Here is a 27040-nt window from a genome sequence, read left to right as displayed (position 1 = left end):
GTTTTTAGCCAACGTTTTCCTTTAGCTTAGCCTAAAAAAAAGCGTTTACTCGCGCTTACATTTATGACCCAAGTTTGCCTTCAAAAGGCTTTCAAATTATTTCTCTCCCATATTTGTTTATAAATGTATAATTTTAACATTTTTCCTCAATCTTTATCTGACAGTGCTTGACAAAAAAAACAAAACAATCTCTGACAAAGAATGCTTTCCTTTAATCCTCTCTGACCATTGGTCTTCATCCCTTTGCTGATATTTCAGACCTGATGTCAGATTTTGTCCTCCATCTCCTGGGAATATTAAGCTCTTGTCTTTGAAGCATATAAAGTCTTTAATCTTTAGTCATGGATGCTCCCATTAGCCAGCTGTGCTCAGCTTCTCAACAATGTACCAACTTTGATGTGGAAGAAGGCTGTTCCACAATAAAACCATCATGTTCTACAGCTGGAAATACATATATTCCTAAAATCATGGTTCATATCTCACAGAAACAAGTATGTGAAACACTTGCAGGGGTGGACCAGTCCTCTGCTGATTCCACTGTCCCTGAGTATACTCCAGAACAGGCCACTAAGATCCTTCAGTGGTATGGGCTTGAAAAAGAGGATTTGGAAGATCTCCTGCACTACCCTGAAGATGAGGTAACTGCTATGAACCTGCCTGTCATCTTGCAACAACTCTCTAACCTAAAAAGAAAGAAAATAGCTGCTGAATCAGGATTTCTATCCATTGAAAGCTCAACTGGACCTGAAGATATGAGATGTTCTGAAAGTCCACAGACTCTCCAAATTAAAACTCCATCTACTGTTGAACCTGATAAAGATAGAAACTCTGGACTTGAATGGAAGCCTTTACATGACCAAAATAGCTCTGTTAGCATTTTGAGCCCAATCAGGACCTCTGTGGAGCCCCCACTCTGTGACTCAAATAAATGGCAGAGCCAACCATGTCAGGGTTTACAAACCTCTCTCTCCTTGTTGCCTTGCCTAACCAAAAGCAGTGACGGACGTTCTGCAAACTCCAAAGAGTCTGAACTCCTTCCTCTGAAAGAACAAAAAGCGAATTTATCTCCTCAAATCCAACCATCTGGATCAGACATAACTGTGCAAGCTGACCCAATGGTTAAAAATAGAATCTGCAGAAAGAGTAAAACTCATAGAAGGGTGTTAAAGGCTGTAGAGAAAAAGAAAAAAGAAAAGCGTCTGAAGAAAAAATCAAAGCAGCAGACTCCAAGGGAGCCGGACCAGATTCTGGGACTACCAACATCAGACCCCCATCCTGTAAGGTCCAGGATGGTTTCAGATTCTCCAATCTTACCTCTGGAGGCCTTTAACCCAGTGATCTCCAGCCAGAGGTTCCAGCCAGCTTCAGACGGATGGTTTTTACCCGTTTCTAGCAGCCTGCCTCCTCGAGCCATGATGGACGACTACGCTGCAGCCACGCCCAGATCGTTCCCACACACCTGCTCTCTCTGCAGCCAAGTTTGTTCAAATATTCAGGTAAGATCTTTCACCTGATAGTAACTGATGTATTATCAATTATTTTATATTTTGGATCCATCTTCACCTATATAGCAACTCCTCCTCCTCCATTCTTATTTAACCTGTTTATATATCTCAATTCCAATCCATCAAGTTCAGAGTCCGTCCCTTTCTCCTCATTAATCCAGGTTTTGGATACAGCATGTGAAGTTAGGAAACTGCGTCTAAAAAAATTCTTGCAAGACATATTTGTTTTTATTTAACATCCTTAGTGAGACGTAGAGTATATAGAAGCTCTGACTTATCTATCCTAAGCATATTTATACTCTTCAGAAATCTTAGCACATTCTCTCTCTCCCATGAAACTACCCCTGCACAAAAGAGCTTTCTCGTATACTTGAACAAAAGAAGGAAAACAATTAAATTCATCAAAGTCATAAATTTAGCCAGATAAACATTTCAGGACAACTGTTTTCCCTTCATGACATCAACTGTCTTCCGCTCACAACAGGAAAAAAGGGATGTTAGAACCTCGCACACAATAAGGACGTTTATCCTTGTCTAGAGTAGAGATGGTTAGGGTTATCACCCCTGCTTCAACTTCCTACATTCCAGCAGAGACTGGAACAATTGTTACTTTTATTTAGCCAAGGAAAAGCACAGTCTGATAATGAATTTCACAAGAAATTATACTGAATAGTTGTTTAAACTGATGTAAATAATCTTTGACATTACTGAAATATGCGTATAGCCTTCTGCTATTGATACTTTTCTCTTTATTCTGTCGTCAGCACTTTGATCTCCACCAAATCCATTTTTTTTTTTTGTCACTGCTTACTTACAGCGGACATGTCCTCAGCAAGAAAGTCAAGGGACTTTTTGATGTCCTCAATCTCCTCAGCCGTTTCTCCAAACCCATGATTCCCAAAAGGAGACGTGTCACTGTCAATTTGACAATCTACTGTTTGGCCTATGGCGCTGGTGCTCACCATCAATTCCCCAGGCCAACTCAAAACTCAACATCACAATTTATTAGTTTAATGCAAGCTGTCCTAACATATTTCCACATCAGTGTTTCACAGCCAATAATCCCCCAGTAGATTTAAAGGACAGAATCCGATCAGGCAGCAAGCGAGCTGGCTATTTGTAAACCCCAAAACAATTTTCACCGTTGCTTTGACTTTAATGAGAACATCAATGCATTTAAAGTTGTGATGAAATCCATTAACAATGTGCTATGTCTATTTTTAAAATGTTAGAGCTGTTAAACATCAGTGTTTCAGGAGGCTTTCAATGTAAGCCAATGTAAAAATATTTGGCTAAGTCCATATCTCCCACCCCTAAGCCAGTGGAAAACATCACTATGTGCACATTGAACTGAAACATATTGTTGAATGAAGACAAAACAGATATTTTTGTGGGCAAATTGTTATTTTACAACATTAAGCAAAGCCATGTTTAAAAATGTAAAAAAAAAAAAACAGTTTGGCTTTATTTTTTTTTTTACATTTGTGCAATTTTTCCACATAAAATTAGATACTTTGGACATGAAGGACTGGCCACGTAGGACCCTTAGTTTTTATTTAAAAGGTAATAAGTGGCAGTAAAATGAGGAACATCATGAACAACAGTGGGCATCCTCCTGTTAAAGCTCTTTGAGGTTTTTTTTGTTTTTGTTTTTTTAGTTTTTATAGCACTAGTGACTCGTTTTATGAACGGTAGACTGACATGAAAGGGGATGAGAGAGGGGGAGAGACATGCGGGAAAGGACCGCAGGCTGGACCTGAATCGAGTAGCCTGCGCCGAGGACCCAGGTTCTCCACACATGGATCATGCACGCCAACCACTGCACCACAAAAGCACGCCCCAAAAAAAACTGTGTCTTCAGTCAAAGGCTTATTTCGATCGGCTGAGACAGACCTCTACAGAAGATCCTGCCTTCCTGACTATAGCTATGAAAATCTACAGCCACACACTGAGAAATAAATCAATATATTTTCTAATTGGATAAAAAATAGTTAATGATTCACTCATGATGCTTTTAAAACTAGTTTATATAGTTAATCTGCTATTGTCACATTACCTGCTCTAGAAACAGACATACGGCAGTTAGACAAAGCTTCATGCAGAACAGACCTTCATCAAAGGTTTATGTGGCGTATTTTGGACCACAGCTGGACTCAAACTTTATTTGGGTTTATTTTTATTATAAAAATATTATATAGTAACAATAATCTACTCTTTATTGATCTCTGCACAGACCGACGGTTTTCATTCAGTTTACAGTAATGTTTCTGGTTCTAACTTCTAGGACTGGATCTTCCATCAGAATATCAGCTTTCATCTGGAGAACTGCAAACTCCTCCGGAAACGGTTAGGCTTTTATTTATTTATATAATATTCTGTATCCTCACATGTTTGTTCTGCTATATGTAGTGAGGACCATTTGTTGACCTCCCAATTGACTTCCCTTGTTCCATTTTTCATTCATATACAAACCTTTCTAAGCCCCAACACTAAAACTAACCATAACCAAGTCATACTTCACCCTAACACAGTTGACACCTTAGCCCTAAATATAACCACTAGAAAACTAGCTTGTGAGGACCAGCAAAATGTCCTCACTGGACAACATCCGGTCCCCGTTGTGATGGTGAAATCAGAAAAATGGTCCTCACGCTGGTTCCTTTACAAGTGCACACAAATATGTAAAACATAAATAAAGATCTTGATAATCTTGTATATGTATGTTTATTCTTTTGTAGTTTTTTTCATAGGTTTTGGGCAAGATAAACCTTGGTTTAGGAAAAAACAAAACGACTTAACTTAAATCAGATCCCGTTTCCTCTTCAAGATAGTTGTTTATTAAATTAAAATCTGTCAGATACTGAGATTTTAACAGGAACATGTTCTAAACTAGGACCTTTTTGTTCTTTTTTTTTTCAGATACCCCAATTGGGACTGTACAGTACCACTGTTTAAAAGGTAAATAAAAAAATCACTTATTGATTTGTTCTTTTCTGCTCGCTGTAGTTTTTCTAATAAAGATCCCAGGCAGTATGCTTTAACCTCCTCTCAGATATTCCATTATTATAATTACAGTATCAGACCAGGGAGCCGATCCAGGTCAAGGAATGAAAGCCAATCTGGTCACAGCAGCGTGGACGATGGATGGGACAGACCAAGGAGCCGCTCCCGTTCTCCAAGTCCTTATTGTAGGGATGTTTTTGGGGCTGGCTGGAGATCAGGAGAGGATTTAAACAGTCAGAGGTAAGTTAGATATGGGAAATACTGTAGAAGAAGAGAGCAATATTCTTTATGATAGATGGTAGAAACCTCAAAGCTACATGGAATGTTCCCGATTTTACATTTGCATCCTACAGAACTTGCTCTCCTTCAACATCGCATAACGGTTCATGTTTAAGGAGCCATGAGAGGGAGTCATCATCCAGGAAGAGGAAGGAGATGAGGTCCTCATCAGGCAGGAGGCACAAGAGGCGATCATCCACGATGGTGAGGTCCTCCAATAGACTGAGGTTAAGCAAAGTGGAGAAGCTGACAGAGAGGCTGCTGAAAAAATCAGGTTAGAAACATTTTATTACGGAGTCAAACTGAAGTGATTCACTGCTAGAAGCTGACGTGGTGATTTATTGTTTTTCTTTCTTTCTTTGGATTTTATCATAATTAATAGATCCCTATGATACAAAGGAGACTAACTGAACTTCTTAAATGATTTTGTTTCCTGCAGCTGTTCAGTCCCTCATGAAGAAACCTAAACTCAAAGCTGTGATTAAGACTCTGGTTCCACTCATCTTGGCTGAACTCAAGAACATGAAATCCTCTTCATCCTCCTTTCCCTCCCATAAGGCAAAGAGGAGGCTAAATACAAAGTTATCCAAAGTGAAGCCTGAGCATCAGATCAGGAAACGTCAGGTTGGAGCTAAGCTGCTTATTGGAATAAAACGTTTCTTTCTTATTCTTGTCTTCAGCATTTTGAAGTTTCTATCAGGGAACAAAACATCTTATTATATTTGTTGCGGAACTGAATTAATTGTTTTTACCTCCCACCTTTTATCAGGCTGCCGAATCCTCTCCTCCTTCCTCAGTGGTGCCTAGAGAGACGCATCATTCTCTGCCTGACAGCGATGTGGTCTCAGCTGTGGAGAAATCTGGAAGAACCAAATCAGGTCGGCTGCTGAAGTCCAAGCGAAAGGTATCCTCAGTTCATCTGCTGCTTAAAACAATCTTATAACTTCATCCTTTAAATTGCTTCTATCAAGGAAAGTCTACTTTTATTAGTGCAGTTTTTAAAAAGGCTCTATTTAATCATGTGCTCTGATTTGTTTTTTTTGCTCCTAACAGTAATTACAGTATTTTTATTTTCCGTTATAAACTGTAAATGCAGCATCTTTGAATTTCTGTTAAATAATTGGGATTATAATGTGGGTTGTGATAAATGGCGTTATTGTTTTTATTCTTGTTTTTAAACAAAGGCAAGTTTTTTGTAACCTAATAGTTGTTTAGGCTGTGGCACATTAGTAGTTGTAGTTTTACTCACGTCTCTAGTTTGTTTTTTCTTTCCAAGGCAACCGTATGTTTTGAAAATGAGGAAGCTGAAGAGAAAGTGAAAAAGATGAAGAGCATTGATATTGAGGAAACATCAGTCACTGTCTTCACAGAAAAAGTAAAGCGGTTTGTATTTCATGGTATATTTACTCAAACATCTCCACACCTGCAAGTTCAAATTAAGTATTTCATTCTACAGAATGAGGCCATTAGGAAACATATTCCTGCAAAACAGAAAATGACTCCACAACTGTAAGTAGATTATATTGTCTTTGTAATTTTAAACATTAGTGTTTTTTTTAACTAGATATAATTTTGTGTCCCTATGTGGGAAATGTTGATTGTAGCAGCGGCAAAGTAGGAGCAACTGGTTCCATATTAATACGAACTGAGATGCTGTAGAGGAGTGTATGTATATATGAAATGTTTTTTATTATTTTTAGGTGATACTTAACAAAATGTGAAATGAAAATATGACTAAATCTTTATTGAAGGAAAAAAAAAACACCACATACTAAATACAAGACTATGTAGAAATGGTGCAAATAACAGCATGGATGTAAAGAACCTACTGGGTTTGATGGGAACTCTGATGAATATTAACTTAAACAATTGCAGGGAGGAAAAATCTGTGAAAACGCTTCTTTGTGCACCAAGGATGCAGTGCTTTGTCCTTGAAGGAGCTCTCCAGCTCTGCAACAGGTTTATCAAACCGTACTTCTTGTGATTAAATGTAAAAAAAAGAAAAAATGGCTTTAATATAAATTAGCATCTAATGTTTAAATATCAGAGTTGGAGAAAATCAAATACTCCGTCCATCCATCTCTGCTGCTTATCTGTCAGTGTCATGGTGAGCCTGGTGCCTTTCTTCAAAAGACTATGGGCGAAAGGTGGGTTGCCCCTTGGACAGGTTGCCAGGGCAACCATGCACCAACACACTCTTAACCATTTAGAGACGCCAGTGCTGTAGGAGATCTTGGAAAAATGGTTCCAGCAAGCTATATTTTTGAACATACACAACCAGGCCTCTCCCTTCAGACAACCCCTCGAAACCACACCTTCAAAACACATGAACACGCATGCTGTCTGCAGCGCGTCTAGAGCAGCTGAAGCTGGTCCTCGCATGGAGCTGGCAGGGAGACAGACAGGATATACTAGTGACGCCACACCACCGGTGTACAGGGGTCTGAGCATCTCCCACAGAGAAATAATATTTGAAGGCAGGATGGTAATCTGGATGAACTGACTGCTCTGAATATGTTTTCAGCTGGACTTTTTCCACTTCAAAAATAGATTCAAACTGCTTTTTACCCCCCGATCAAAGAAAATATAGCTGCCATTGTTAGAGGAAAAGAAAGGATAGGGTAGCTCCACCCAACGTGCATCAGAACCACCTTTCCACTGCGCAGCCAGAGCATCAGAGATGCTTCAGCCACATATCAGAACTAAACTTGTACAAGCATCAAAAATGAAGCAGCACGCTCGTTTTTGCTGCTCTTGCTGCTTTAGTTGTGAATGGGGTGACCGGGCAGGCAGGGGAAAGCATACCATCACTGGGTTGGGTTTGGTCGCTCCGTCCCCGGCCGCCGGGGTTCCCGGTCCGGTCCAGTCATTGGCCCCACTGCCCCAAAAAAGTGTCCTCCTTTTCAGAAACCCAAATCTGGTCACCATAGATGTGAACGTAGCATAACAGTGGCTAGCTTCCAGCCATGGCGTCCTGCACGTGCATTGGGGGGTTGATTCGTTGATGTGTCAGGGTACGCGCACAGGGGGGAGGGACAAGCAGACGACCATGATTGACGTGTCATGGAACCAATGGTGTACAATGAACCGTCTTTTGTGATTGGTTGGGGTGATTCTTTGATTTCTCACTGTAGCGGTGACCATTTATTTTAGTTTCACTTCCAGACCTTCTATTTCACTGCTTGCTAAGCGGCTGTGGGGAGATCTTTAAGCCACATGGTAAAAAATGCGTCAGAAAAGATCTCCTACTGCACCTTTAACCTAACAGTCATGTGTTTGCGCTATGAGAGGAAACTGGAGTACCCAGAGAGGCTTTACAGGCTTGGGATGAATGACACATGCTGCTATGTTTCTTTTCATTCTCTGTATTTTACTAACTTCTCCTCTTTACCCCTTTTCTCAGAGTATCTCTGGATCAAAGTGTCTTCAAACAACAGTCTTCTGAATCTTCATCCTTTGCAACGACATCTTCAAAGCTTCCAGAATCTGCAACGTTGATGTTTGCGGCAAACAGGGCAGATGTTGGCGACTCTGAACAACAAATGCATCCTGATAAAACCCAAAGAGATGCTGACGAGTCTCCAAAGACACTCGAAGAGAAGAGCATGGAAGACACTAGACTGAAACCTAAATCCCAGCTGGGATGTCTGCAGGAAGAGGAGGAAGGAAACAGAGAATTGCTGCTTAAGGTTTCAGAGCGTAATCAGGTTGCTTTTATGAATCTCAAAGCAGAAAATTTGGAAATTCAGCTTCAAGAATCCTCACCAGTGGCAGAAACCTTAAAAACAACCCATGAAAGAAAGCAGCAAGCTAAACTAGAGGAAATGAATCTCTGTTCCAAACAGTTAAAAGATGCTGAAAGTCAGAAATATCTGGAAACGAGAGCAGAAGATTCTGTAGAGGTTAAAACCACAAATAAAGTTGATCTACAGGAGAATTTACCAACTGATCCCACTGATCTTCAGACAATAAATCTGGAAACGCCAACAGCCCCACTCAGATCATCATCCCGGAACCAGAAACCAGATGCTTTGGAAAAACAACAAAAACCAGGAAGTTCATCTCTTTTAAAGAAATCGCAGAAATTTAGAGATACGAAGACAAAAGCAAAGAAAAAAGGTACTTTTAGCTGCAAAAGCAAAGAATGCTTGATAGGATTTTCTACTTGCTGGAAGGTAGAATATGTTGGAGTTTCATGCTTTTTATGTGTTTTTATTGGTAGAATATTTTCAGGAATTTTATTTTTTATTTTTTTGAATTGCACCTTTTAATTAACACCTCTTAAATTGATGGCCAAACACACCCCTGATGAGCATTATTCAGTGTTGATTTAGAGTAGTAGTAAGTTCCCCTTCAGAACGAAAGCCCCTGAAAGGCCTCAGTTTCCAGCTAAGGACCCATCATGAAACCAGGGGAGGTTTAAACCTCTACTGGTGTAATTGCAGTAACTTTTAGTTTAAATGTTAATTTGATTTACTAAAGTGGAGTATTCGGGCCAGGCTAGAGATTTTTCTTTTTTATTTAGAGAATAAAGTTGTAATATTACGAGAATAAAGTTTAAAAAATAACTAGAACGAAGAAGTCATTCCACAACGCATTTCACAAATATAGCTTTTAGCTCCAACCAGCATGTGCCGGCCGACCAGCACCACCAAACAACCTGAGTCCACTTTGACATGCTGCCCAATTTCATTCCTTATTTGCCAAACTGATGCCAAAGCATAACTTCACATGATGCTGGACATTCCTCATTTTATGGAAGACAGTGATTCTTGTAAGAGAATCTCTAGCTTGGCCCTAATACTCCGTTTTAGATTTACACAATTTGATTTTGAGTTTTTATGGGACTATTGGCTTGTTTCTTGGACAGTAGGCTGTCAGGAAAGGGGGCAGAACCTGAGAAGCAAAGCGAGGAGAAAACTGGAGGAAATCCATCCAGCAGAGAAAGATTACAGCGCAGCAGATTTTAGAAAGAAGAGAAACCCTGGATGAGGTCCAACATGGGACCACAGGTCGGACTCAAACCCGGATCGCCCACGTTGAGGACTAAGGATTGAGTACATGGGTTGTGTGCGCTAACCACTGGGCCACCGAAACTTCCCACAATTAGATTAGGTTTTACCGGCGCTTGATTAAGTGGTAATGGTAACGTTTCTTAAAACAGATTAAACAGAATTTGCCTGCCATGTGGAAAAGGGCTTTCAACTAACGCGAACTCATAGCTTACGGTATAATTCTCTCTTTCTTAAAGCTTCCTACTGTCCTTAAATGTAAAGTGACCAAAAATTTTGTGCATCTGTCATTTTGAAAGAAAGTTTTTATAAATTGCAGATGCAGTTGTTCAGCCCTAAAGATTAGTGATGCTATGGAAACCTTTCAACCGCGAAGAAATCAGGAAAATGTTTGTTCAAACATTTTAAAAGCTGTTTAGCAATAAGATGTATGATTATAAATCAAAGAGTTTTTCCACTCATATTAATGAATAAAAACTTTTCAATGTACTATTTTTACATAAACTGTGACCAAAGATTAATTTCGCAAGATGGACATTGTTTTTACTTCTTTTAAGAGAGGCATGTCACATCTCTATTAAAAAAAACCCCCAAAAGTCTTGATTAAAAACTAAAAACTGTTGGATATGATTAATCATGTGATTAACGGTCAGTAAATGTAATAAAGTTTAGACTGTAGTTATAATTTTTTTTTCCCAGTGATGGGTAATAAGTTATGCGTTTAAATAAAATATTTTGTTATCTGCAGTGAAAACTAGAGAGCAGTCTCCAGCTGCTGCCTGCATCCCGATGGTTGAAGAGACGTTTGAGGAACTTCAGGTCGAACACCTGATTGGTACGAAATCTGTTCAAACCTGCAGTTACCTCAGTTTTACTGACCCATGCAGACTTTTACTTTCTACTCTGTTCTCAGGGTGTTTAAGCAGGAAAACAGTCTTGTCACCAAAGGTGAGTTTTCTTTGACTGAACTGTTAATTTTTCTTAAAGAACGGTGTTAGACTACCAACCAAACAAAAATGTTTTCTTTTGTTTGCATGAGAAAAAAGATCAATGAACAATAAGCTCCAGTTTGTTGCATCAGACAGTAAAGATTCCCTCATGTTTGCGTTTCCTCTTTGAGCTGTTCTTTCTACCACCCTACTGGCTCCACATAAAAAAATCACAACTACCTTGTTTTTTTTTAAGACATGTGAGACTTGTGTGATCATCTCTCTCTCCTAATGTGTCAAGCTATTTACACTTGATGCGAAGCTGCTCATGATAACCAAGCTGCCAAAGTATTATGATGGCTGCTACAGAGAAAGTGATGTTGCCGACCTGTTCTGCCCTTTTGGATTCCTCTATAAGGGGAACAACATCTATGTTATTCCTCAAAAGTGCATGGTGAGTACCAGAACATAAACCACAACTTGATGCTTTCAGCTGAACAGCCTCATAGTTCACCAAACGCTTTTGGTGCCTAAACACACATAGACCATTAGAACCACTCGATTAAACATCAATTCCTGCATATTTTTATTAATTAGCAACATTCAATATGAGAAATCATTGCCAGTCAGATCTGAGAAACCTCTGAGTGACGAGGATGATAGCTTTGATCATTTTACCCTTAAATATTGTTCAGGCTTGCAGGTTATAATTAGTGCAAACCAAAAGAAGCAGGAAATGTGTATTAAAGCGTGGATAAACTGCATCACAGCCTAGAGCTAAGGGGAAAGTAGCTGTGGAGTTGGAAGGTTTTGATATTAAGGCATAAAGAAATCAAACTAAAGCTGTGCTGCTTCCATCAACACCTTTGTTTATAGATGATGAATATGGGCCTGTTTTTCCAGTGTAGTCCTGTTTCTCTGACTGGCTGGATGTGCTCTCTTCATCCTCTGACATGGGAGCTGGTTCAGAGCTCGTCTGTCAGGCTGTGTGTTTCCTGGACGGGGCCGCCTTTTACAGCTGTTTTTGTGTCTCTGCTTCTGTCTCCTTGAACCCCAGTGGGCCTCAGCAGATGGCCGCTCACACTGAGCCTGGTTCTGCTGGAGGTTTCTTCCTGTTAAAAAGGAGTTTTTCCTCTCCACTGTCGCTACAAGCATGCTTAGCGTGAAAGATTGCCTTCGAGTCAATGAGTCGATGCAATCAACTGGTTTTCCTTAGATAGAAAACCTTGAATCAATTTGACTGTATGATCTGGTGAACTGTAAAGTGCCTTGAGATGACATGTTGTGAATTGGCGCTATAGAAATAAACTGAATTTAATTAAAGTAGCCTCCAGGTTGAAGGAGCCCCCATGAAGAGTAGAATTTGTAGGAATATTTTATGTAAACCGTCCCTCCATGGAGAACCCTAAAAGCTCCTTGTTGTGAGCACAGTCTGCCTGGGATCCCCTCAGTTTTATTTGTGTTAGAAGTTAAACAGTGATGGCTCAGAGGTGAATATAGCCTGTTTCCCCCTGATGTTCACAGGCCTGCTTCAGCAGGTTGCTCCCAACAACGTGACACCAGAGTGGTCTACATTACATCTAATCTATCTCCTTCAGACACTCTTGCCTTAAAATCCTAGCTTCATCTGTTGTATTATATGCCTGGAGAGAAAAATATGCTGTCGTCATTCTGTTGTCTCCAATCCATTCAATAGATTCCCATTGAATTGGATGTATTACAGGGTTTCCACGGGTCATTAAAAATCATTCAAAGTCATTAATTGGGATTAAAATTCATTAAATGTGACAATCGTGGCATTTAAAATGCTTTATTTTCGTCAGATATGAGATATAAATGGTTCCGCATGTTTGCGTGGAACTTCTTCGGGTTGATCATAAAGCCGTATGTTCGGAAAAGAAGCTTGAGACGGAGAAAAAGCTAGAGAATGGGGAAAATGTAAATTTCAATAAAAGTGGCTGCAAAACGAGGAATTCCGGACATGGCTACAGCCTGTCGACGGTAAAGTTGATGGCATTAAAATAATTTCTAAGAGCATTAAAAGTTCATTAAAAAGCATTAAATTCGAGTTACTCATTCCTGAATAAACCCTGTATTATAAATGAAGAGAAAAGCCCATGCCTTCTCCATGACTGTAGCACAGCTGATCCAGAGATGTCCTCTAATACCACGCTCACTTCCTGTTAACAGATTTAATTAAAAATTTAGTGCCTGGAATAAAGCAATTTAACAGGAAATAACAAAAACATACGGTATTAATATTTTCCACCACACAAAGAAGTTGCTTCCTGTAGTTTGAACTTGATGTGCATCAGTTCTTATCAGCACTGAGACGTTTTTCTTCTATAGAAACAGTTCTGGAAAATGCTTTTTTTGCCTTAATAAATTACATGTTGAGAAACACTAATGCTTGTACATGTTTACTCATAATGTCCCATAACAGATGGAGTTGTTTAAGTTGACATGGAGAAGAAAAATACGTTTTTTCTTTCGTAATAAAAGATGCAAACCAAGAAATCCCATTTTTAATTGATTAATCAGAAATTTTTATATTATTACAAAGCTTTACTTGGACTATCAAGCTCTGTCGCATTAAGATGTATTTGCTGTTTTGATTAAATTGTAGTTTTAACAACTATTTTCTAACCAGACTATGAGCCTGAGCTATAATTAGAACTGGTGAACATGTCAGCAAGTCATTATTGTTAATGTTAAAATACATTATTCCTGGGAAAAGAAGATAAAAAGAGTGAAGTTATTACAAATCAAAGTATCTTAATTTAAGGTTTGGGAAAATTTACTTTTTTGCTTGTTTATTTAAGAATCATTTGGTTCAATGACAAATAATAAATATGATACATATGATATATGGACAGTGATGCCCTTTAGTGTTCAGATAATTTAGGAGTGATGCTACAGTTATAAACATGTTTTTGTTTGCTTTTTTTAGGCGTTTGTCCTGATGCCAGATGTGACAAATGTTAGAAAGATCATCGCCTATTTGGACCAGAACCAGATCGTTTTCAAAGGATCCAGTATCTCAGTCAGAGTTGTGCATGACATGGTTTCAATGAAGCCAGTAAGATTCACACATTATATTATTACTTTGTACCAAATGAGATGGAAATATGACACATGACCGAATTTATTTTGAATTTTATTGAATTTAGTTTGGAAAATCTGATTAATCAAAAATTGCAGATTTATACAGAGCTAAACTATTTCTAACCATTATGTAAATGAAAACATGAATTGGTTAAATTATGGTCCAACTGAAATGAAACAAACCTTAATGTTTTTTCTAAGGTCAGTGTGTCTGAGCTTCTTCCCCATTTTTTTTCTTTTTCTCATCTTTTTATTTTTAGAACCTTTTTCAAATACATTTGAATCTTTTTTTTTGTTTTTCCTTAAAACTGTATAATTGAGAGCAGAAGTTGAAGTAACACCGTTTCCTCTGGATTATTTCAGTTTGGGTTTTATACGTTTCTGATCAAAAAGACCCGATCAGTAAGTATGGCCATATTTCTTCTTCACATCTTTAACACGTTTTTAACATTAATGATGTTAACTGTTTTATTTCAGAGCTCTGTGATTCTAAAGCAATCAATGCAAAATTATATTAGTCTAAATATCTTTACATTTTTGTTTAGTGAACAAATGGAGATAGAAAGCGGATAAAATGAGTTGTTCCTCCACAGGGCCAGAAGACTGACAGAGGAAGGGTAATCTTCATCCACAACATCTGCCAGGGCGAGATCAGAGCTCTGAAGGAAGCTCTGATAAAGATCGGCTCAGTGAAACGATACCTGCCGCTCCTCGAAAAGGTTTTAACCTTCAGCCATCTGTCTGTCGGAGCGAAGGGAGGTTTGCTGAATGTTTCCTGTGTTTCAGGTGTTTGTTGAATTTGAATCCAGGCATGAGGCTGATCTGTTGGGCGTTTGGTACAGCTTCCTGAGGGACTCTCCTCCTTATTACGTCTTCAGGATGATAATACCTGAAAGCAGCAGTGTTTCTCCACGTGAGTCTCTGTTTTAGGGCCCTGTTACACCTTGCTGGTTTATCCAGCGTATGCCTGATGTCCCAGAATCTCCTAAAACGCTGGAATATGCTGAACTTTCCATGTATTTTTTCAATTTTGGGCATATACATAGAATATTCATAACGCATAGCTTACGCATTCTGACGCAGAGGCTCTGCGCGCACCTCTAAAAAATCCTGACTACGGGTTGGACGGTCGCAAACCAGCACAGCACTCAAGCGGAAGTGTGCAGACAAAAAGCAGCTGTGTTTGGTCTTTGGTATGCCTTTCCGGCTGGCTGTGTGGTCGTCCTTCTCGATTCGGTGCCGGGTCGAAACTCCCAAGTCTCATCCCTGGTGTGATTCAAGGGGCGTACACACCACCTAAAGTACGCGTCCTCCTTTGTCTTTTTGCTAACTCCATTAACAGAACCTGTTTCTCTTTGATGTCTAGCAATTCTAGATCCAACTCCGTGACCGTGATATCTTGCAGATGCGCCATTGTTGTTTTGGAAGAGAAACACTCCTGCCGGCACCGCCAAAGAAGTTCTTGAGACCATCCGCGAGTTCTTGGAAAGGGCTCCCCCTTGTGCTTTGGCGGGAAACTGCTGTGTGTCCCTAGAAATTCCAGACCAACGTTGCAGAACCATACTAGCAAAACCGGTTCACGGCCAGACGCAAGCGACATTTGACGTGTGCGGTTGCAGAAGAATAATCTGCCCTTAATGCCCATAAAATGTCACAAGCCAGTGTCTTGAGGGGGGCAGCATTGCGCCTGGTGGCACTCTGTCTGCATAAAAAGATGTCTTTTGTCGCAGTATTACCCTGGCTGCTGTTTACCACCTGCCCAAAAAAATAAGGAATAAATAAAAAAGGTTTGCAGTCGCAGTAGATTCAGCATCAGGAAGTTTGTTGGTCGTGGGTGTGGATGCAAGGAGGATCCATCACACTCACCCCTTTCGCTCACCCTATGAAGCGAATGCAGCCTGAAGGAGAACCAACAGTTTCCCCTTTTATACCAAAACACTGCCAATACGCCATTATACAGTAGCTGTAAGTTAGAAACACGTTCAGCGGTCAACTGGAACACATCACATACGCTGATATGAGTTGGAGATGCACAAGTTACTCATAAGTTTTAGACAAGCTAGACGCCACAACTTGAGTAACTTACACTTAACATATGTCGATGATCAGATAACTTAGCTTTAACTTATGACCCATGTATGGCATACGCTGGCATACGTTAGGAAATTTTGCTCAAATGTTGACGTGTTCCAGCATGTTTCAGTGTGTTTCAACGTGCTCATAACTTATGCAAAAATTACCCATAACTTATAGCGTAGTAAACTAGCCCCGCCTGCCAACGGCCAAAATCCTTTTTGCCAGCGAGAGGTCTAGCCTCGATCAATACTCCATGCCCTAGAACTAGCGGGCCAATCAAAACGCAGTGTTTTGAATTTCTCTATGCAAAGTGGGCGGGGTTTTGAGGACGTGACGACAAAAGCACAACAAGGAAGATGGCAGCAACTATTGAACAGCTCTCATTTGACTCAGCTTTGGAATCAGTTTTGAAAGGATTAGAATTGGGGTTTTTGTTGAAACGTGAGCAGGAAGAGGCTCTACGCCCATTCATTTTTAAGGACAACGTATTCGCCGTTTTACCGACAAGCTTTTTATTTACACTCCCCCACCAGCTTTCTATCGCGCTTACTACGTCACAGTCGGCTGTCCTCATTGTTGTTTGAAAGACAACAGGTTATTCTCATCAACAATCTTCCAATGTTTCATTCATCAGGGCCAGACTAAATTACACATTTAATCTCACATTTAGTCTGGTTTATCAGGCTACATAACTTATCCAACATGCGCTGCGTTTTGTACGTCAGGCATGTGTTGGTCTAAATCATCAAGGTCTAAATCGCCATGGCCTATAGGAAATAAAGGTCCTCAGAGGTTGGGTTTCCTGCATGTGTTGGAGGGTTTTTTTTGCCCAGCTTATGTTTATTGGTCGGTCATTATCAGGTTCTCAGCAGAACTAATGCTGCAGCAGGTTACCAAAGGATCCAGAGTCCCTCTGACTGCCAGTAGTAGACCTGTGTCTGAGCAGCGATTCATGTACGTTTATGTAGCTTTGAAGCACTTTACAAGAAAACAACCTGTAGAAGCCACATCACTTGATTTACTCAGCCAGTCTCGAAAGGTGAATTTAGCATTTTATTTAATGAAGATCCTTATCACAGCCACCACAGTTACCTTAGTCACCGTGGAAACTAAAACCTATACAAATATAATACAAACAATAAAACAAAAGGTACCTCGCTGCATTTACTGGGGAACACTACGTGTCGTTTTCTTGGTGACAAACAAATCTTAAAAGTTCAAGTCAATCATTGGGACAATTATTCTACCAACTGTTACAGGGCCTCATTAGCTACGGCAGCCTGTGAGGTACAAAACAAAAACATTACAAAGTGCAAATACCATTAAAACAAAATAAAAAAAAAACAATGCTAATCAAAAACATCCATAAAAAAATCAACATTCTTAATTTAGAAAATTCACTTTCAATAATTTACTTTAAATACTCGACAAAAATAAATATTTAGGCAATTTATTTTAAATAGCTCACTATCCATTACACCATCTGCATAGTAAGCTATGATATATCCAGTTTTTATTGCAATACATTTTGGTCTGTAGTTCAGCATAAATATTTCAAACAGTAAAACTCAGAAGTTAAAAAAAAAAACTAAACAGATTTTTATCTTTAAATTGCCTCCCCTTTGATAACCACTTTGGTGAGACTGTTGGCGTTCCTTGATCCATGAAGAAGTCACCTGAAACTTTTGCTCAGACCAGCGTTCATTGTAGAGCTTTAACCTCATTAATGGATTAAAAACAGTTTATTTACTTATTACTTTCAGTAAAAAAAAATTTAGATCACTAGATTGTTAGCATAACTAAGTGTTCATTACCATTAGAAACACTTTTTGTCAATTTTTGTACAGCACCAGCGGCTGCAGAGAGAGCTCTGCCAGACCGCCATGCAGCTGTTGATGGCGCCGCCATCCCGACTGCGAAGTGTGGCGTTCCTCAGGGAAGCGCTCCTCCGTTCTGGATCACCATGAGCACCAACCCCTGTGTGTTTCCCACCTTCGCTCCCTGGTTCAATATTCCAGGTAGGAAAATCCCCTCAAAGCAGTTTGGAGCCTTAATGTTACTCAGATTAACAGTTTTCTCTCTTCCTTTCTTAGATTATCTGACAGTCGAAACAATGGAGTCTGTAGAGGTCATTTCTGCTTTGCTCTCTTCACTCAAATGTTTACAAACTTATAAGAATCTAGGAGTAAATGAATGTGGCAGAGTTTAGAGTTTTTAGGCTGAATATTTTGCTTCTGTACCTTGTTGTTGTGCAGAAGGTGGCTATCCAGGCCTCCAGGTTCAGCACCGTCATGCTGACCGGTTTACCTCAGAAAAACTACACCCATCAGGATGTGGCCAAGCTGGTTTGGCATTTCTTCCCCAAACCAAACCTGCACACTTGGTTCTACAATGTGACAGTCTTACCGCTGCAGAGGAGGGTAGAGACCCCACATCCTGGCTATTTTGTTGTTAGACAATCGATTCTGTCCTCACTTTTTTCTCTTTTCTTTCCACTTCAGGCGTTTGTGTTTTTTAGCAGCTGGAGCGCCTGCAGGGGTTTTGTCAAACATCATATCAGAAAGCCAGTTTCTGTCAAAGGCTGCAAGCTCAGCGTTCACCTAGTCTTAGAGGACATGCAGCCCGGATTCACTGAGGTACGAAACAGTTTATCATTAGGGGGAAAGACTGCAACAATGAGTGGCGGGGGGATAAAACCTCCTAATATTAAACTTAATATTAAAGTTCAAATAGAAGACACATAGTTATAGTTTCGAATTTGATAGTATGTACAACATTAAATACATCACAAGTGAAAAAATGTCCAGCATCCCTCAGAATGACCCACTGAGGGATGCCCTGATGTCAGGAAGTAGTAATTTTACATGGCGAGTCAATAATTTATTCACCTTTGTGATGAAATTTTATCCTTTGATGAATATGAAGCAATCAGTCTTAGTGGTTTTGTTTATGCTCGCTGGTTTAATCATTGCTGCTAAATGCAGAACCGCTGGAAGTTCATTATCTTTGAGAACATTGAAGCACAGAACCAGCTTTAATTAGTTTAAACCAGAGTCTAACCTTTATTTTGGGATTCGGCTTGGTTCTGTGGTGGCTGGGTTCGAGCTGTCCAAACACTTTCTGCTGTCCGGGTGGGAAACGTTGCCCTTCGGATGTGGTTTTTACTCAGTTCTGCTCATGGCTCCGGGCCAGTGGGGTTCCAGCTGTGAGTCTCCGCCTGCAGTAACTGGCTGTTATCCGTCGCGGCTCTTGTTGTTCTGGAGCCTGGGCCGTAATGATATGGAAATCCATCTGGAGCTACAGCTATATAACACTGTTCAATTAGCTAGGGTTTGTTTTTTTGATGAAATAAAATAAAGAATGCTTTAAATAAGCTTTATAGCCATCAGGCACTTTATTAAAGCTATAAAACAAGCCGTTGCAACTGTGGTATATTTAATCCAACTGATGCTGTGAGACGATGTTTGACTACACTGACGCCACAGCTGGGGATCTCTAGAGGCGTCCAGCATACTGTGAAATTCTCTCGATTTCTATTACTTGGAGCATTTTTAGCGCGATTTAGACCAGCCACATAGAGAAAATAAAGAATCATCTGACATTTGAATTGAGAAAACTTCCTGGAGAGGTGGCGAAACGTCTTCAAATCTTGGAAACCAAGTCCAGTGGCTATTTTTTGAACTTTTACGGAATAAAGGATCATCTACCATCACACATGATAAAACTGCTCTAGACGCACTCCTTTCCATTTGAGCTTTAAACTTTGGGTCATTTTATCCACCATGGTCCTAACACACCCTCATATCCTCCAGTGAGGAGAACATTTCTGCAAAGACTGAGAATATCTTTCCAAAAATTAAATGATCATAAATGGAAAATGTAATTAGATCAAGATCCATTAATCTCCCAGCCCCAATATCTCACATTATAATTTTATTCAACATTGATGGGATATTTTAGACATTGATATATACTTAAGTCTATGTCAGTGTCTGAGTTTTATTTTTGTTTTTTTAAATCAAATATTTCTTTAAAGGTTATATTAGAGGAGTTGTAAAAACTTGGCTAAATAATTGTCACAAGTTTGCAAAGGCGCTTCTTTTGCTTTTTTGTTTATATCTGCAGAGAAATAATTTTGACTAAAATTTAAGAATATGTATGTGTTGTCTAAAAGCATTTATTACACAGCTAAAGAGCAAAAGTAACACTTTGGAGCTGAAGGATCAAATGGCAAGAGTAAATAATATCAAATGAGCAGAAGAGCTATGGTCCGCTTACAGGTGGCTCCTCCTACTGCAGCCCTGATCATTTTCCATTAAAAACCCGGCAACAGCAACCATTGGAAGGATTTCTAACACCTCTCTGCTCTGCTTGCAGGAGACGATGTACAGAGCTCTGATGAAGTGGAGCAACGCTGTGAGTCCTTCCTCCCTCAGACTGCTGAGTGGAAGCAGCAGCTAAAGGTGACCTTCAGGTGTTTGTTCCTTCAGCACGTCTCAGATGCGGCGTCTCTGGAGGAGCGGCTGCTGTGCGTGGAGACCTCCCAACCATCCCCACACCTCGCCATGCTGGTCATGAAGGAAGTAGCTTCTGTTGCTGCTTTTGTGAACTTCCTGCCGCTCGCTAACCGGGTAACGGCGAAACACCAGCATCACAACTCGTCTCATTTTTGACAGATTTCTGGTCCCACATTTAGTTTGATGATGATGTTGGACTAGATGGGTTAGTGTGACACTGCTCTCCTCCTCCCTTGGTGGGGGCGGATTTCCTGGGTTGGCCCTTCCTGGGCGCCTTTGCTCTGGGTGTCTACGGCTTTTGATCCTCTGGCTCTCACCTCGGTTCTCTGGAGGGGCGGGTCTTTGGCTCTTCACAACCACTACTGAGCATTTATCCTTTGGATAAACTTTACATGCACAAGAGCACTCTCACAAACAACTACAGGTGCTTGGTTCCAGGTACTTAGAGATTTACTTCCACACAGAAAGCCCATGTTATCTTCAGCTTCCACAGTATACATGTCAGATTAAATAATACTACTAGGTGCTACTTTAGTATATCTTATACTGAATCCGTTGGTTGTGTTGTTCTTTTTTTTAGATCTCTTTGCAGGTGATGAAGCAGACTGAAGGTGTTTTATCATTGTCTCCCTTTTATCTCTTCTTTTTATCATCTTTTCTCCTTTTTCCTATTGTTCCTTTCCTGTTCTAATTACATTAGTGTCCATGTAATCTGTAATACTCCCTGCATGACTTATAGTAGAGGAAAAAAATAAATAAATGATGTTGGATATCTGACTCGTATGCCGTGAGCAAAGTATAAAGTTGATGATTTTCTGTTTTAGTTTCATTCTTGATTTTATTTCCTCCACCTGTTTCCCGTCAGATTGTGGTGGAGATGGCTGAACCTAGTGGCGTAACAGAAGCTGTTCATAAAGTTTCTCTGGGCGCTTCATCAACGCATCAGATCTGGTATGAGAGGATTTAAGTGAACTTGATACGAACCCAGATGGGTCTTGGTGTTGATGACTTTTGTTTATTTCTTCTCAAACAGGAGCCAAGTGAAACGTATTGAACCGTAAGTATCTTATATTAAAGCCAGTCAGTCTATAGATAATTCCTACTCTGCTCTGCAGGGTGACTCACGTTCTGGCCAATAATAGGAGATGCTTGGGTGTTCTTTTTCACATCCTTTGAAATGTTATTTTTTTCTGTAGTTCAGATCGATTAAAAATATTTGTAGTTGGAAAAAAGGCTGATTTCCTCTAAACATTTAGTGCATCACTTCCCACAGCAGCTTAAAACAGCTCAACTCACCAGTGGGCTAAGATTGACATTTTTATTTGATTTTTATTTTAAAAAATGACATTTTATAGTTTTACTCATACAGGGTATTTAAGCATTTATAGAGATTTCAAAATGGAAATGTCACAAAAAAATTAGAAGTTAAAAGAAAATAAAATGTTTTATGTATGAAATTAAGGTGAATGTTGACCTGGTCTAGAAAATCTAACACTAGTTTAAAATCTGCTGTTTAATTAGGGAAACAGCTTTTAGGAGGGAGAAACCAAAATAAAACGAATAAATAAATCATTGTTTATTTTAGTATTGAACATCCTCTGCAGAGGAAAAAACATTTAAACCTGTTTCTGCTCTTTAAGTCTGAGGAGTCTAAAGCAGCGTCTGCAGGACTCCACTGACACTGAAATAAGCCTTGAGGCGAACACAAACATGGCTGCTGCTCCCTTCTCTGTAAAACCTGCAGCTGGATGGATGACTTTCTTGCCCCAGGAAGGAGGAAGTAGAACCTCACAAGGTTCAGTCTCTGCTAAACGAAGATGTTCTTCAGCCTCCGCTGCCAAGACTCTTCTGTTGGACAGAGAAGATGGTAAACCAGAGTCCATCACTGTAAGCAGCTCAGGAACCAAACAAAAAACAGAATCACAGAAGCGCTGCTCTGCGAAGAAGAGAAAGCAGGAGTTACGCAACCAGAGCCTGAAGACTAATGTTGGAGCTGCAGCAGTAAGATATGAGGGAGGTCAGTCTGTAGAGGAAGAAATCTATAGAACTGAACCAGTGCAAGAAGATGAAGGATCCCTGACACCTATGGCTGAGAACGACCCGATCAACCATCATGGAGGTCCTCTGGTATCTGAGGGGATTGGGAATCTAGCTGGTGATCCATCAGTGACGGAGACTGAGGTGCAGAAACTAGAGACTTCCTCTAACCTGCTGACTGAGGCTGGGGAGGAACCTTCAAGAGGAGTTTACAAAGTGATGGATTCAGGGGAGGATCAGACTCCTACTGACAGAGAGTCTGAAACGAATGAAGAAAAACCGACAGGAGACGATGGACCAACCAGAAGCTACACATCTGGAAGGGAAGGGATTGAAAGAAACACAGAGACGGATGAAGAGATGGAGGCGGATGAACATGGATCTACCAGAGGAAGAACGACTGAGGGAGATGTTTGGAACCAAGAAAAGAAACCATCTGGTGGAGACGAGGAGCAGCAAAGGGAGGAGAAAACTCCTCTGGAGGAAATCCATCCAGCAGAGAAAGGTGACAGCGCAACAGATGTTAGAATAAAGAGAAACCTGCAGGAGCTCCGTTCCATGGATGAGAGCGAAGGATGTGAAGAGCAAGAAAAAACCCTACAGAAAGAGGTGTGGTTCACATCTAAACTCATAAGTCATACGGAGCTAAAAGTCTGGTTTACTTCTAACCGCCTCATTCTCCTGTTAGAGTCCAAGATCTGCAGCAGGAAGAGGGAGACGCTCAGGTCTGTATCTGTTTGAATGTGATGATAAATTGTTTTCGTATAAATCGGAGGTGTGCCATGAATTTGGCTCCATTTGCTCGACTGCTGTGAAGGAAATCCGGTTAAACCAGAAGGCATGGTTTCCATTCACAAATAAATCACTAAATAAAGTCCTCAAAGTTGTAGGGAAGTCATATTTAAACGTCAAATCATTCTGACTTAAACATGTATTCTGTATCAGACCATATTGTCCCAAAAGTTAGAAAATTTCTATTTAGGAAAAAAAAAAAATCCTGTCTTAAAATCTGTTTTTGTTTCGTTATTTTATGCAGGCCAGTTAGTTATACGTCAGCTTGTACACCTAAATTCAGCCAACCCTATATCAATGGCATCTGTCAATCAATTTTTTTTCGGTCATAGCATCTTGATTCATATGTCGCAGCTAATATACACAATGTTTGAAATGAGAAATAAGAATAATTTATTTCACCATTGAGTTCCGTCCCAGTGTTCACAGGGATGGACGTCTGTGTCTTCTTCAGCAGGCGTAGAGCTAACAGAACTGGCAGCGTTGTGAGGCAAGAGCTCAAACATGTACGGCTGTAAGCCTTCTACACCAAACCAAGCTTCTGGCGTCCTCTTCCACAACATCTTTGTCCCCGCTTTCCTCCTCTAAATAGAAATTATGACGGAGGAGACTCATCCACGACCTCCGACACAAAACTCTCCTCCTCTTGCATGTTTCCTCTGTCCGTAGCGTTCCTTGACAGTGTCATTTCTAAGTGCTATTGTTCCCAATGGAATTTCCTATTGGGAATCTACTAGCACTAAGTTGCTAACTGGTTAGCAAGATGCTTCCAGCAAACCGACCGCAACCAAACAAACTTGCGAACCTTCCGCCACAAAAATCCCGCCCCCTTGATAAACGACCAAACACATTCTCTTTATTCACTCGTGTAAAGTCGGGCACCACTCGGGAGAATTCCGAACTGCAACGGTTGGAAGAGCCACTTCCCTACGACTTTAATTATTAGAGAGACATTGAATGTGGCAACTGAACTGAGTGATTTCCATGTTAGCTCTATGTAGAGGCGCCTTCAGGAGAGACTAAACTGTCAGCGATCTGAAGATGTTGCTCAGAGTGAAGCTGCTGTACAGCAAGATGGCAGATCAACATTTCAGACAAGTTAGAAAGGCTGTAAATCATCCTCAATTAACCACTCAGGGGCAGGATGTGCTTGTTCTAAGTAGCACACAGGGGAGACCAAACTTTTTTTGGGGATTAGATTCACAGTTGTGTGTGTAATACGGTAAATGGCCTGTATTTATAAATCAAAATTTCAAGCCAAGAGCGTTATTAGAGGACAGGGCCTTATTACCTTTGTTACAATCAAATAACATTGATATTTTGATATCCCAAATATATTGACAAAAAATTACAAGTGTTTCTATAAGAATAAAAAACACTGAGTGAAAGAAACAAAGGTTTTTGTTTCAGCATTATCTTAGAGCTTTAAAGCTTTCTTACTTTTTTTTACGTTTTCATATAGCTTTTACTTGTTTTGCTTCTTAAATTAACTATTTTTTAGCTTAATTTAGTATAGGTAATATATCATTCAAGGGGTCATCCAATTGATCAAATACCAAAATAACATGTACAGCCATTTAGCAGTATCTTTGCTGAATGGCTGGATATAAATCTCCATTTTTAAAGTGATCAAAAAAACGGTAACTTGTCCTATGAAGAGTTAAGTAAAAAAAAAACTTCAACCAAAGCTCTTTACTCTACAGTCACTCACTCACTGATGGTGGTGAGCTACATTTTAGCCACAGCTACACTGGGGCTAACTGACAGAAGCGAGGCTGCCGTACACAGGCGCCACCGGACCCTCTGACCACCATCAGTTGGCAATGCAGATAAAATGTCTTACCCATGGAAACGACACTGAAAGGTTTAAACTGAAAACCCTCTGGTTCAGAATTAGAAAATACTTTAATAATCCCATAGGGAAATTACTTTTGTTACACGCTCTAGTTACAGTTTTTTATGTATATATATACAAGCTTGGTTGCAGGACAAACTCCTTCATCTGACGCCAAACACTACTGTCGCCGTAGAGTCTGTAATCGACACGTCATGTAGACGATCCAACTTAGAATGAATCGTCAGATTCCAGTCTGAAGATGGAGACATTTGTAATATGCTGGGACTAATGCCTGCTGACATATGGCTCAGGGGGCTGAACATTGGTTTGCCACTGAGGTGGTTGATGCACAGACATGAAAATATGAACCCTCAGAAAAAAAAAGACTTGATCACACGTTTGCTAGTTTCCATGGACTGTATTCTTTATAATCCAGACTACTTCCTTGTTTTAATATATCTGTGTTCAGGTCAAATGCTTTCATGTTGTTCACCCTGATGATCTGATTCCCCTCAGTCAGCAGTGAACCAAGCAGAGGGCTGGATGGACTGAAGACGTTTCCCCTCCAGTCGTCCTCGGTCTCCCTTAGCTTTAAGCTGTTCCCTTCCAGCTGCAGACCTCTCCTCGGTGAGACATGCTCACTGAAAGCTGTGATCTTAGACGAACAACAGGTTCTGTTTTTTAAGTCTCCGTGTCCGATCAGGTGAGGAGTTTGTGGAGCCTCTATTGGGTCGATTCTGCTCCCTTTGCTCCGTTTTCTACCTGGACGGGACCACAGCTGATGACTCCCACTGCAGCAGCCGCGCTCACTACGACCGCCTGAAGGTACGATCGAAACACAGCCAGGGTTTAACTCACCAGCTCAGCCTCAGCTCCTCTTCATCTGTCCTTCAGAATTATTACCAGAAGCTGTCAACGACTAAATCCATCGACCTGATTTACCAGACATCTGCATCTGACTGATCTGATCGTCTTTGAGGTAATCCTCAATCAAGTGTCCAACCGCAGCATCGCACTGTGGGAGATGTGTGCTACTGTTGTAAAGCTTATTTTTATCTTCTCCTCCTGGATGCACAGTTTGCTTTCTTTTCCCTTTCTGCTGCCAGAGATGTTGCTGTATAATAGTGGACATTGTGGCGCTGGATGGAAGTTAATGTATACTTTCTAATTCAATGTTCTTCATTTGCTGCACAGATGGAAATGAGAAACGTGTTCCTTTCCGGATCAGGTTAAAGATTCAGAGCCGTTCAGCCTTCAAAATGTTATTTATCTTTTGGAAGATCGAGGCAGACTGATTAGATTCTCCCTGTTGCTTAGGTTTTTTATTTTTAGGGTTTTTCCACAGAAATCATTTTTGTTTTTCCAGCCTCACTGGGTGGAAGGAAAAAAAAAACTTTAAAGTGGAGGAGCGTTATTAGGGCCCCATATGTTGACTTACTGTGGAAGTAATATGGTTGATTTGTCCCTAAGAAATACTCTACGAAATTTTTCCAAAGTTTGGAAAAAACTTTTTTTTTCCCCCCAATATTTCAGTTGTTGAAAATGATAAATTGTTTTGAAAGTGTTGATTTATGTAACTGTAATCATCAGCTGCTACCTGATTGTACAATTGCTTTCTTTTGTTTGTATTGCACTTAAATACCATTAAATGTTAAATGTTGCATGAAAGTAGTTGTCTTCTGAACCGATTGCAGCCCTTAAACACGCTGGAAGGCGATGCTGCCGCGCTCAGATGGTCTCAGTGCCCTGGCATGACGGGCTGCTGGTTCCAGCTGGACCAAAATAATTTCAAAGTATTGTCAATAACTTCAAAGATCGTTGTGTTATCCGGGTCGCCGTGGCAGGCCGGGTACTCCCAGATTTTCCTCTTTACAGACGCCTCCTCCATCTCCGCCTGAGGCTGTCCCAGACCAGCAGAGAGACGAAGGCTACGTTCACACTGCAGCCT

The 27040-nt window shown here is 40.3% G+C and overlaps 1 protein-coding gene across 1 annotated transcript; it reads left to right on the top strand.

Moving 5' to 3' along the window:
• Positions 1-1265: 1265 nt before the first annotated feature.
• On the top strand, positions 1266-26536 carry LOC107095503. The gene is made up of 29 exons (XM_015391634.1): positions 1266-1496; positions 3790-3851; positions 4425-4463; positions 4581-4748; positions 4904-5061; positions 5227-5411; positions 5557-5691; positions 6064-6170; positions 8302-8486; positions 10548-10634; positions 10713-10747; positions 11030-11182; positions 13679-13807; positions 14197-14235; positions 14427-14552; positions 14620-14746; positions 17757-17927; positions 18003-18031; positions 18165-18329; positions 18411-18545; positions 20287-20325; positions 20400-20540; positions 21292-21377; positions 21460-21483; positions 22067-23072; positions 23152-23188; positions 25609-25719; positions 25796-25917; positions 25987-26536. Exons 1-29 carry the CDS (start codon positions 1290-1292, stop codon positions 26053-26055), a joined length of 4077 nt encoding a protein of 1358 aa, XP_015247120.1. The 5' UTR covers positions 1266-1289; the 3' UTR covers positions 26056-26536.
• Positions 26537-27040: the final 504 nt, after the last annotated feature.

This window comes from Cyprinodon variegatus, unplaced genomic scaffold (assembly GCF_000732505.1).
Source record: "Cyprinodon variegatus isolate N-32 unplaced genomic scaffold, C_variegatus-1.0 Scaffold553, whole genome shotgun sequence".
Classification (NCBI taxonomy): Eukaryota; Metazoa; Chordata; class Actinopteri; order Cyprinodontiformes; family Cyprinodontidae; genus Cyprinodon; species Cyprinodon variegatus.
The sequence above is the reverse complement of the archived record's forward strand: the minus strand, read 5'-3'. Positions and strand labels throughout refer to the sequence as shown.